General features: G+C 37.2%; 1 protein-coding gene across 1 annotated transcript; it reads right to left on the bottom strand.

Annotated features, from left to right (window-relative positions):
* Positions 1-2897: 2897 nt before the first annotated feature.
* On the bottom strand, positions 2898-10913 carry LOC132608991 (uncharacterized). Its single transcript, XM_060322826.1, has 7 exons — positions 10409-10913; positions 9174-9927; positions 8646-8925; positions 5606-5713; positions 5219-5497; positions 4793-4936; positions 2898-3465 (listed from the first exon to the last, which is right to left on the bottom strand). The coding sequence occupies exons 1-7, from the start codon at positions 10740-10742 to the stop codon at positions 3289-3291; spliced, it is 2076 nt and encodes a 691-aa protein (XP_060178809.1). The 5' UTR covers positions 10743-10913; the 3' UTR covers positions 2898-3288.
* Between the last annotated feature and the right edge of the window lie 2276 nt (positions 10914-13189).

The raw sequence follows: 13189 nt of genomic DNA, 5'->3' as shown, positions 1-13189 counted from the left end.
GTTTGCCCATAAGTATGCCGGACCCGGCATAAATTTGTGAAGGAATTACCAAAGTTATGCCGGACCCGGCATACTTATGCCAAGTCTACCCATAAGGCATAAGTATGCCGGGTCCGGCATAACTTTGGTAATTCCTTAACAAGTGTATGCCGGTGGGGGCATAATGAAATTTAAACTCTGCCTTGCGAATTTTTTTAAAATTTTTGACTGAGTGGGGGTTCGAACCTGGAACACATGGGTTTTAGCCGAAGGGCAAAATTTAAAGATTTCAAATATGAGGGGCAAAATTTAAAGACCACCCCAAAAGAAGGGCAATTCGCAGAATTGCCCAATATTACTTATGGCCAAACGGGGCCTAGCTTGTCTAATTGGATATGAATTGGGTCATTCGCACAAATTTTGTGGGGCGATCTTTAATTTTATCCCTCTAGTTTGTGGTCTTTAATATTTTTTGGCCTTCAACATTTTTGGCGCATTATAACTTAAATTTTGCTCGGTAAAATTTACGTTTAAATTCGGCACATGTATCATAACATCTCATAAGTTATGTCGGATAAGACAAAACTTTCAACACTCAACATTATCTGAAAAACAACATAACTTTAGATTTCGCTCAACAAAGTTTACATTTAGCTTCGACATATGTATCATAACATTCACACAAGTTATGCGGAAAAGGCAAAACTTTCAACACTCAACATAATTTGAAAAATACTACATAATTTATGATGCAAACTTAATTCCAATAGAATTTGGGCCGAGCAAGGCAAAGTTAATTTTCCGAAGATAAAAATGTTACAGAACTGCCAAGGAGATTTAAATATTTTCATTAAATAAGCAGCAGAAGCAAAAATTAAAGACCACATATATAAGAGGCAAACATTAAAGTCCAGTGCGTTTGAAGAGCAATCCGTGCAAAAACTTCTTGGATTTTGCTAGTAAAGACCACATAACTTATGAGAAAAAATATTACGGTATCATCTACAAAAGGAATAGTCTAGAGTAGTAATAGACACAGTTGATACAAAATGACATTATCTGCTTTACATTAGAAGGGAGAATGTCAAATATAATTAGACAAAGCTGTAATGTGATAGCATTCGAGTCTCAGGGCTCTTGATCTAGCACCTGTCGTTGATCTATTATAATTAATTCAAAATTCATTGAAATAGTTTCTAATGCATCATTGGCAAATGACACTCGGTAAGCACAGAGAGGAAAAGATGTATAAGAGGTAAAAAGGAGAGAGTGTATAGCAATGACTAAGGGTGTGTTTGGCATGAAGGAATGTTTTTCAATTTTCTCATGTTCTTTTGTTCAAAATTTTTGGAAAATATTTTCTTTAGGAAAATAAGTTTCTTTAAGTGGGAAAATGACTTCCATAATCAAAGTAGGAAAAATAAGTCCACAATTAACATTTCACTAACCACCCTACCACCACCCAACCCACCCCCAACCACCAAACTCCAACAACTCCCACAACCCCACACACCTCCCCCACCCCTCCACCACCACCGACTCCCTGCCCACCCCGCCCCAATACCCCACCAACCCCTCCAAACAAATTAATTTTTTTTTCATTTTCTACACCCCACCCCCGCCCGCACCCCTTACCCCACTCCCGAATTTTCTACTTCATATTTAATTTTACCTTTAATAAAAAAATTTTAAAACTGAAAAGTTTGAGTGGTTAAATTTGGTGTGGGGTGGGGGTGGGTGGTGGTGGGGTGGATAAGAATTTTTTTTCTTTATTTTTTATAAAAATTAAATAAAATATATGAAATAGAAAATTTGGAAGGGCGTGGGAGGGGAAGGGTTGGATAGAGCGGTGGTATGGGGTGGGGTAGGGGTGGTGAAGATGAAGTGGTTGGAAGGTGGTGGTTGGGTTGGGGGTTGGTGGGGTGGGTGGGTGCTTGGGGTGGTTGGTTGGTCGTGGGGGCGGGGTTGGTGTGGTATGGGGTGGTGGGGTATGGGTGGTATTTTCCGAAAAATGTTTTCCACCAACGAACCGAATATGAGAAAATAAGTAAGAAATTCACTTGTTTTCCACTACTCAACCGAACATGAGAAAATAAGTCGAAATTCACTTATTTTCCCAGGAAAACGTTTTCTTTCTTAGGAAAACATTTTCCTACATAACGAACACACCCTATATGAAAAAGAAAAATGAAACGTCCATGTTAAGCTCTAGGCCTGTTAACCGGTTTGAACCGGACCGGTTAACAAACCGGCCGGTTTCCGATTAAAAAACTGGAATCGGCCATTGGTTCCGGTTTACCGGTTAAAAACCCGAAACCGGAACTGGTCCGGTTCAAACACGTCCAAAACTTTTTTTTTTTTTTTTTAATTCCATCGGTTTAACCGGTTCCGGTTCCAAAAAAATTGAAACCGGACCGGTACATAATAAACGGTTAACCGGAACCGGTTAACCGATTCAACCGGTTCCGGTTTTACCGGTCCGGTTACCGGTTAACCCGAACCGGTTGACGGGTTTATTAAGCTCTAGATTAGGAGAAAGAAGACCCCCTTATCATTTGATAGTGTTATAGAATTTAAGTTGCTTTGTTTTTAGATTCGCGTGTTTCATTATCTTTCTTCTCTTCTTGATCTTTTTTTTTTTTCTCAATCTTTTCTTCTCGTAGTATGACTTATGACCATGTGAATCACAAATCTAGTTGGTGTGTTATGTAGATGGGGACAATTGCTTGATTTAACTTACACAAAATCAAGTGTGATCCCACAAATGGGGTCTGGTGAGGGTAGTGTGTACGCCGACCTTATAACCCCTACCTTTGCGTGGTAGAGAGGGTTTTGATAGACCCTCGGCAGTAATACACAATACATTTCTTAAATATGACATGGAATTTCGCTTTGAGATACATCAGACAGATTAAACATCAAATGCAAACTCACAGAAGCAGCTTTTATCAACAAATATAACCAAGAGAATTCTTTTTTATTTACAAGGAAAAAAAAAACATGAATACACGTCAAGAGTATATTCATGTGTCACAAGACTCAAAACCGTATTGGGAGACTGGTTTATACCCCAAAGGCAAAACAAAACAGTTTTTCTCTATAACATCTACAACAAAACATCAATAATGAAAATTAGCATTCGTATATGCAACATAGAATTTGACAACTATGTACCGATTGAATCAATATCCTCAACAAAGAACGAACCTTTGCTCTGTCAGGAAACCTTTGTGCCCCAAGAACAGCTTCGAGTTGGTGATATACCATGAAATATGAACAAACAGTACCAAAAACAAGTTAACTTGGACTCTACTCGTACCAATGGGAAAGCCAAGGGTGACCTAGGGCCTCTTTGGCCGTAGGGCGCTTTTGAGGATTTATCTCAAGCAACTTTCTGACGAAGTCGAGGAACAATGGATCAGAAACTGACAGTTGATGCTCCAGTGACGTGTCCTCAGGGATTATGTATTCCAGTAGACTAGTATCCTATTACAGAATTCCAAACATATCAGAAGTTGGACAGCTGTATACTATAGTTTATCCAGTTTAGTGGCGGAGCCAGGAATTTCTGTTCAAACTTTAGATAGTAAATAATTTTTTTTCCGATGATTCGGTGCTCCAAAAAAAATTAAATCAAACGACCCAATACTGACAGGAGCTTAGGCCCAGTTTTAAAGGAAAGGAAAATGACAGGCCTACAGAATTATATAACAAAACGTGTCGCAAGGATCGAACTTGAGTGTCCTACAATTTTCTGCACACCCTTTGCCGCTGAGCTACTACTCTATGTGTTGTCAAAGGGTGTTCAGAATGCTGTATATACGCATATAAAGTAATATTTGACCTATATATATAGTGTAATTTTTCAGCGAAGGGTGTTCGGCTGATCACCCTTGCACCACCGTAGCTCCGCCCTCCAGTTATATAGTAGGTTGCAAACAACAGCCATGCTAAGTGAGCAGCTCATATGGAAAAGGAAGTGAAGAAATCTTTATCTAAAAGTACGGGCAGAAAGCATATACCTTCAAAAGGCTTCACAAGTTTTCAGTTTTTTGAAGATCTAAAATCAAAATTGACTAGGGGCATTGCTGCTCTCATCAGCTCAGAGATATTTCTAGCTTGACTGAGGATTTAAATGTCTTCCGAGGAATCACACCAGAAATATAACAAATTTTCTTTCAATAATCTGAATCTTCTGAGACATGACTATGAGGTACTTGTTATTTAGACAGATTTTACATCCAGACATGTCATATAAAGAGCCCATTGTCATGCAAAAAGATTCAAGATTATGTTCAGAGAAAGAAAAGCCTGAAAAAAAGAAATACATGCAGGCAGAAAAGTTAATTTTTTTATGTAAATGGAAACCAGCACAAACCAGTTCCCGCAGTTCATCAAAGAGGTAGCTGGATGATTCATGCACTCTCAAAAAACACAGCTTCCTACCACTTTTGTCATCTTAGTTCAACTGCTCTAAGTTGATAATTACATTGATGATTTACTAGTTTACTAGAATTAAGCAAAAAGACTTCAAGCTTACGTTCTAGTAAGAGTAAAGGATAAAAAGTAGCTTCATTAGAACTTAAAAGAAATAAAGCTTCAAAGAAGAACTTTTACTTGGTGCAAAATGAGGAACATCATGGTATAAAACAAAATTCAGAGAAAGAAGTGGGACAAAGAGATGCAAACATGCCAAATTAGCACATGTCATAACTAAACATTCACGTGAATACCAGAACAAAAATTGCTAAATTTGTTAATAATACATAGTTTTGGAAGAATGAAAAAAAAAAAAATGAACTAAGAGACCAACCTCATTTATATGATAAAGGTCATAATCCTTTGTGAAATATTTGTGGGTCTCCTGTCCCCTTTCTAACATGTCCAGGTCTATAGGACCAAGCATTCCGATCACACGTGCAAGCAACATAACAACTGCCTCATTAGGAAAAAGCACCTACCAAACAATACGAATGTTTAGTGTGTGTGTGTGTACAATTTCCTGCGGAACATATGCCAAAGAATCCTTCTAACTTATTTTAAACACAATCCCAACGCCCCCCCCCCCCCCACCACCACCACAAAAAAACAAAAAAGAGGGTTAAATCAGGAAGAGGAGCACGATACTACTTGCAATAAAGCAAATAGTAGTAAAAGGAAAGGTTACAGAAGAAAAAAAAAAAAAAAAAAGGAACCATACAAATGGATGCACATAAATCAAGGAAAAGTAGAAGGATACCTCCCCGGAGCAGAGCTCTCCCAATATGCAGCCAAGAGACCAAAGATCAATTTTGGCGTCATAAGGGAGGCCTAAGATGACTTCAGGAGCTCTATAGGAACGAGACTGTACATATAAGGACAAGCTGTCTGACTGAAAGCAACTGCTTCCAAGATCAATAACTTTTATCTCACATCTCCGATAACTTTTGATGAGAATATTTTCAGGCTTCAGATCACAGTGGATGATCCCCAAATTGTGCAAAAACACTAGTGCCTCCAAGCACTGTCGAGTTATCGTCTGTTAAGGAACAAATAACCAACACAATTACATTTCACTCCCTTTCCTTTTACTTAGATATATTTTGTGGTGTCCCTGCCAAATTTTAATTTACTAGAACAAACGGACCTGCAGCCTGCTCATTGTAAAATAAGGCTCTAGATCAGATTCTCGGTTGTATTTTTGAAATTCATATAAATTTGCACGGAGAAGTTCACAAACAATAAAGAGGTGTTCCTGCATGTTATAAAACAAGATTAAAGAGTACAGTTAGTAGATATGTAACATCAAATCCCAAGCAATATTTCCAACTGCCAGACTTGAGCAACAACAGAAGTTCCAAAACGAAAAGCTTAACAAGAAATTACAGTAATAATTGATGTATAAGCTAGGTGTGATCCAATAAAATGGTGTTGCAACTCTCGGAACCACTGTACATTTAGCTATGAACATTTATTATTGGAAGCCGAGGATTCATAGACGCGATACCAACTTAACTAGTTGGGATTAAACTAGTTAAGGGTAAGTATGAGATAAGAGAAGGCCTAATTTGTCTTAAAAGACAAATCATTTAGTATTAGAATGAACAAGACCTAAATGGAGGGGAAAACATATAGAGGATTCATGTAACCGACTTGGGGTGGAGGTATAGTTAATTGATGAATGAAGGTAATAAATTGAGGCATAATCTCTGAGGAAGTGTAGAAGAACAGATCAGTTGTGGTGTAACAAATGCAACTGTTTTTTAGTTAATGCAGGAACTTATCATATTAATCCTTTTTGAAATTGGTAACTGTAAAGTCCCACTAAAATTTGAAACTTATAATGTTTGGAACTATATCATTCTTGATTGAACCAAAGTGGTACCAGGATCGGGGCTCAACCAAGTACAATGTTCGAACTTCCAGTTTTCTCCCATCTATTGTGGGAATGGGACCAATGCCCTTGCTAATATTATACCTTGCAAATTCAGCCATCATATATGTAATCTTGATTAAATGAAAGTTCTAGTATTTATATTCTATCAGTGTTTGCAGTTTTAGCCTTATAGCACACACATACAAACACGTTGATAGGTTTTGCCTTATACAATATTTTTAATCAGATTAAACCTTCAATCTCCAGTAATCAACACTTATGACCTTCCATAGCGTTTTGCTTAATTTTTATTGAGAGCACCACAAGTACATTTCCTATTTATAAAAGATTGAATAGAGGAAGGGAAAACATAAATCTTTTTTTACGAGGCCATGATAAAAAGGGCTAACTGAAAACATAAAAGAGAGAAGGTCTGAAGTAGCAGATTGCACGACAAGCATTGGTGGCTGGCATGATGGTAGAAAACCGCGACTCTTGGGAAACCTTTTTGGGTTATCTCATTGTTTTTCAACTCACATCCTTTTCCTTCACCATGATTTCTTAAGGAAAACCAAATTCCTCCCACTCTTCTTTCCTATACAGCTCTTTTTAATATGAAGTGCAAGTTGTAAAGCAATCCTGCTAAAAGTTACTCCCTCCGGTCCATAATAAGTGTTCTTTTGCCCTTTGGCACACCCCTTAAGAAAATACTAACTTCTAGAAAATAGAAGGTATTTTGACTAACTTACCCTTAATTGACCTATTTAATATAGTATCTTGATTACATAAAAACTCACTTATCTAAATAGGGGTAAATTTGGAAGATAACAATTACTACCTTCTTGATTATGTAAAAGGAGACTTATTATAGACCAAAATAAAAAGGCCAAAAGAACACTTATTATGAACCGGAGGGAGTAACTGAGAAGTTATTGAAAGGTCATTAATATTGAGGGGGCAATAAGCTCTACGTGTCGAAAACAAAAAGCATAAGGTCGAAACATCAACCTTGGGTAACACATCAGGACAACAAGTGTAATTTACAAGATTTTAGCTACTCTCTCCATTTCATTATATGGGACCTTGTTTGACGGGAATGAAGTTTAAGAAAGAAAGGAAGATTTTTGAAACTTATGGTCTTGAACATACTATAACATTTGTGACCCTACAAGACTTTTGAAACTTGTGATTTTAAACATGCCATAACATTTGTGTGGCTTTAAAAGTTTGTTAAAAGGGAAAAATGAGAAGTTTAAGCTAAATCATTTCCAAATTTAGAAAGAGGTCATTCTTTTTAGAACAGACTGAAAAGGAAGTAGAGTCACATAAACTGGAATAGAGGGAGTATATAGTTTACAATGTTGACCCGTCAACATAATAAGAAACAACAACTCTTCGTTGATTTCACAAATGAGTTAATTATTTTAAGCGACCAGTGGAAACATTTCCTTGCAAACCTTTCTAGATTATATGATATTAAGAAGATTAATGAAGATCCTAAATTTAGGAGCTAGCATGAGAAGATGACATGGCCTTGAGTTCTAGAGGATACTTTACAGACCAAATAGACAGATCGGAGGTCAAAACTAAACACCAAAACAGACATTATCCTTACTTAAAAGAATAAGGACAATCTCTAATTACTATCATTTTGTAGCCAGTAAGTTTGAGTTGAATTTTTGAGAATGCTATTAGCGCTAACAGTCGATGTTGTTAAAGGCGCGCTTAAGCCCTGAAGCAAGGCTCAAAACATGTTGAGCGCTTTGCCTTGCTTAATGTGTGTTTCAGTGTCATCCTTAAAACTTTAAGGCAATACTTTTCCTTGCCAATGAGCGTTTCACTGTAGAGGCGATACCAAACAATTAATATTTCACCTTATTGTAATCTGTTTTCAGTTTCTGGTCCATATATTTGTTATTCATGTATATATATGTATTTTTTCGATTTGCGCTTTTTTTATTTATTAAGGCCCACGCTTAATTTGCATTTTGCACTTAAAGGCCCAACGGACTTGGAGCTTTTTTGCGCTTTTCACTTTTGATACCACTGCTAACAACACAAATTCCTTGATAGCAAGAGATCTCTGAAGACAAGTATGCCAGTAAATCTTCCACCAAAACGGCAAAACCTCGATTTTATGTTTGGATTGGTCGATAACTTTATAGTTGTCCTTTCTAAAAAACAGAAAAATGGTAACTTCTGAATGTTGATTGACTTTTTCATTTAGAGGCTGGAGGATCGATTTTTCGTTCTTTATAAGCCGTGATTCAAAGCAAAGGACTCAGAAGAACAAATATTTTCTCAAGCATACCTGATGGTAGAAGTAATCATATAGTCGCAGTATATGGTGCTCATCACAAGGATCATTCTTGTTCACAAACTTGAGAAGCTTAATCTCATCTAAACTCTGATCAAAGAAGTCCTTGTCATTCTTTATTATCTTCAAGCAAACGTCTACTTCAGTGTGCATATCATGAGCCTGAATGACTTTGCTGAATGCAGCTGAACCTAGGTATTCTGTTACATAGTATCTACCGGCTATAATACTATTTAGAACAATAGGCAGGTCCTTGCTCTCCTCAAATCCAGTCCTGCAGATGGCAGAACAAATGAGTACAACTGTTTGCTGCAAATGAACCGGCAAGGATTTAGCTCAATATCTCCATAAAACGTTAGAACAACTTTAGTGCCTTGAGGAAATGATGGAATGAGATCTTGGTGTGATATGCAAGTCGAACATGTATTATTAATCAAGCATTGCTCAAGCTCTATTATAACACACAGATTCGTTTCATCGATATTGGACTAACGCTTTGGAGGTATTGATATGAGAACAAACCTGTTTTTCCTGTGTATAATTCTCAGATTAAATATTTCAAACTCATTTTCGCCTTCAAACATCAAAAGCTCATCTGAAGTAGCACCTCCTTCTTCATCTGCTGCCTCATCGGGTTCGTTGCCTTCCAGAGCCTCCAATCTATCATCTTTTGGCTCATATGAGTAATAATCTTTTTCGACAGCCTTAGGTTGAAGGTCAGGGGTACCTTTGAGGTCTCCAACCCAGTTAGTATTGCAACTTGTTTCAATGGCATGGTAATTTCCATCTTCAGTTTTCCTCTCTCCAGTTGGTTCATACTGAAAATAGTTAGCCTCAGTTAAGTTGATATCCATATCGTCAGGATCACCGCCATAAATCACATTTGGCCCCTTGCAGCAAGCACAAAGTGGGGATGAACAGCTAAATTCACCTTTTCCTTCAAGGTGCTTTTGTTTATCCAAATGATAGTAATCTTTCAAGCCTTTCCCATTGTGCACTGTGGCTATAGGCCATCCTTCTGATTTATACTCCAAATTCTGTCTCTCGGATGCTTCGATCATCACAAACTTGTCCTCACTAGGGCCCCCGATACCATCCGAGCTTCCAAAGTAAGGTGGCATGGGGAAATCCTCATCTTTCTCCCGGTACCAGAAGAGGTCATTTTGCATGTCGAAATCATGGTAATCTCTTGCAGTACCAAATTGAGATAATCTATCAGATGATGATTGAGAAGTGGGAGCGGCCGTAGTACGAATTCCATATGGATTTGTAAATTCTGCACCACAGACAACAGGATAAACCTAAAAAATATGCAGAAGAGACAAAAACAAAAAGGGAAGAATCACAAAGTGTTGACCAGAAATAGCATAACACAAGATGATCAGTTCTTGAGTCACATTAATCTACAAACTTCAGAATCTTAAAATCGTTTGCCAAGATGGAATATTTAAAGAGCAACTATTAGAAATTATTAGAGAATAAATGACAATATTCCCATATCTGTTAGTTCTAATTTCTACTTATTACATCAATAGAGTTCCCTTAAGGAAACAGAAGTTGTCACAATTACCACTAAACTATGAATTGTCTTATTTTAGCTTTTGCACAGTCCACAAAAATAGTAACAACAAATTTCCAGAAAGAGAAAGAGCCATTAAGAATTACTTAGAATTAAAGGAACGATCCTTCCTACCATAATCTGATTATTTCAAAATACATAAATGGAAATTGTAACCAAAAAAAAAAAAAAAGTTTACCAGAGGAGCAGAAATCACTAATGGAAGAAGCCAAGCTGACAAATTCATCATCAGAAGAAACAGAGTTGGAATGATTGTTAGCAGTAATTAAGGAAGGAATCTTAAGAGGAGGAGGTGGAGGAATCATAGGGAATAAGAATCTTTCATAATCCAATGAACCCAATTCAGATTTCTCCATGATATCTTCCATAAGTGCTGATTCAGATTCTGAGAAGCCATTATTCTTCAAGAATTCAAGTACTTGTTTAATGTCACAAACAGCCATAGAAGAAGAAGAAGAAGAGGAGGAAGAAGGAGGAGGAAGATAGCGTAAGTTGTGAAGAGGTGGGTTCATGGGAATGGAGTGAATTAAGGGTCAAAAGTGGGAACTGATTGGAATACTGAGTTGGGTTTTGCATGTATTATGTTATTATAGAAAGAGAAAAGAGAAAAGAGAAAAGAGAAAAGAGAAAAGAGAGTGTGATGACTTTCTGCTTTTCTTTCCTTTTTGTTTGTCTGCTGTAAAACTCAAGCTAACGGCAGCATAAGGAAACCAAAGATATCTTACCAACTTTGACAAGTATAAGGTAGCTGTTCTAAGTGGGGTCCTCTCAGTGAAACATGGATTTCGATCTTCCCATTTCTACTGTGAGATAACAAATTAAGAATTCAAATAGTCGTGGACACGTTGTACACTAGTCTATACTAGAATACATGTTAGGGTAAGAGTAAAACCAGCATTTTATAAGCCCTCAGTTTTCCCCCCTTTTATTGTTCGGAAAAGGGCCTAAAATACCCTCGAACTATTAGAATTGGTATAAAACTACATTTCATCCACCTTTGAGCCCCCAACTTATAAGGTAGCAACTTTGACAAGTATAAGGTAGCTGTTCTAAGTGGATGGAGGGTATTTTTGTACCAATTCTAATAGTTCGCGGGTATTTTAGACCCTTTTCCGTTTATTGTTTTACTCATTTCTCACTCAGTCTATCATTCATCAGAATCTTAGTACCCCTCCTTCTCAATTTATGTTAATGTTAAAGTGTTTGATTGAGAATGAAAGAAATACTTTAGAAATTTATGGTCCAAATTAAAATAAATTATAAATATTTGTGTGTTATAACTTGTTAAGGGTAAAATGAGAAGTTTAAAGTAAAATTATTATTTTCTCTGTCCCAATTTATGTGGCATACTTTTCCTTTTAGTCTGTCCAAAAAAGAATGTCACATTTCTATAATTAGAAACAACTTAACCCTAAAATTTTGCTTTTACCCTTAGGGGTCGTTGAATTGGAGGTCAACAAGGCCAATCTGTAACACAAGTATGCCGTCTTAGGCCGACAAGCCGTAATCTGTAGATGGCAACTATCTCATTGAAACTGGGTCACCCCGACATATATAAGCACCTATGTGGACTGACAATGCCACCATGCATATCTACAAACAACAAAACCAAAACAAATATATACAAGGGCTGAAAAGGCAGTATGCTGACATACTGTACACACAAGACAAGTCTACAAGCCTCTAAGAAGAACACAACTGTAGTCGGGATAGGGCCCGCCTACCCATTATGTCTATATACGCAAAATGACTCAAACTCTGGACCTAGTAACTCCGGATGAAATGGAGCTTACCAATCTAGCTGATACTCGGCACCGTCTACTGTGGAAGTCTGTCTATCTGTCTGTCTCTGTCTATCTGTTTGTCAGGACCTGCAGGAATGAAATGCAGCGCCCTAACAAAAGGGACGTCAATACGAAACAATGTACTGAGTTTGTAAGGCAACTGAATAACAAAAACTGAAACTGATCTAATATACATGATATACTGAATATAAACTGAGGAGTCAATGATAATCTAGAAACATATCAATCTGTCTTTGCCTCATGTCATGAATGCACTACTGAAAATAAACTTTCCGGCCTCATGTTGGGTCCGGTGTGTAAGTGCATAGCCCCGAAGGCAACTTGAATAGCCCGAAGGAAGTGCATAGCCCCAAAGGCAGATGTAAATAGCCCTGAAGGCAAATTGTATCTCTGGATAGCCACGAAGGCAAATGCATAGCCCCGAAGGAAAATGCATGATATACTCTTTGTTTCTCTACTAGATATAATATAAATCTAACTCAATATAGACTCTCGACAAGGGATAACTTCAACACAAGTAAGATGGAATAACAAAGATATAGAAACTCTATTGATTAGTCTTCTCGTATACGCTCTTTTGACTCTTACTGATTACGGGTTCATGACAAAAGGAATCAAGGGATAGCCTTTACATACCTTAGCCTCCTTGCTTCCGCAACACAATCTAAGCAGCCCGTATTATGCTTCAATCTACACAACAACAAGGGCACAATCGTCACTAACAAAACTACCGTGTAACACGACGAGCGGCAAGCTCGGATTGGAACCCACTCAACCCCTTCTACCCCTCTTTTGTCTTAACTTTAACATAAAAATATAGCCAACATGATAACCATTCACATTAAGCAACCCAACAAGGATAACAACAACTTAAACAACTTCTAAGTATTATGTGGCCACTTCTTCTTCTAGCTTATAACACCATCTTCATAACCAATACATAGACAAGAATAACAACAACAATGACAACATAAGCAAGATATTTTCCATAATTTATATCCACAAGAAGTCATATATATAACCTCAAAACAGCCCGACAAAATAATAACAACATCTTATACCATTTGAAGTACTAGCTTGTAGTTTTTCACTCAAACAACTTAACCAACACTTAATTAAAGTTAAGCACAAGCAAGGGAGTTTTTAAATTACCT

The sequence above is a fragment of the Lycium barbarum genome, chromosome 9 (genome assembly GCF_019175385.1).
Source record: "Lycium barbarum isolate Lr01 chromosome 9, ASM1917538v2, whole genome shotgun sequence".
NCBI lineage: Eukaryota > Viridiplantae > Streptophyta > Magnoliopsida > Solanales > Solanaceae > Lycium > Lycium barbarum.
The sequence above is the reverse complement of the archived record's forward strand: the minus strand, read 5'-3'. Positions and strand labels throughout refer to the sequence as shown.

Excerpts from the sequence above, each read along its gene's own strand:
- LOC132608991 (XM_060322826.1), bottom strand. The coding sequence starts at position 10,742 with ATGAACCCACCTCTTCACAACTTACGCTATCTTCCTCCTCCTTCTTCC. Across the intron at positions 9,928-10,408 it reads TAGTGATTTCTGCTCCTCTG|AATTTACAAATCCATATGGA; the intron begins GTAAACTTTTTT and ends TCTGTGGTGCAG. Across the intron at positions 3,466-4,792 it reads ACCTTTATCATATAAATGAG|GATACTAGTCTACTGGAATA; the intron begins GTTGGTCTCTTA and ends ATTCTGTAATAG.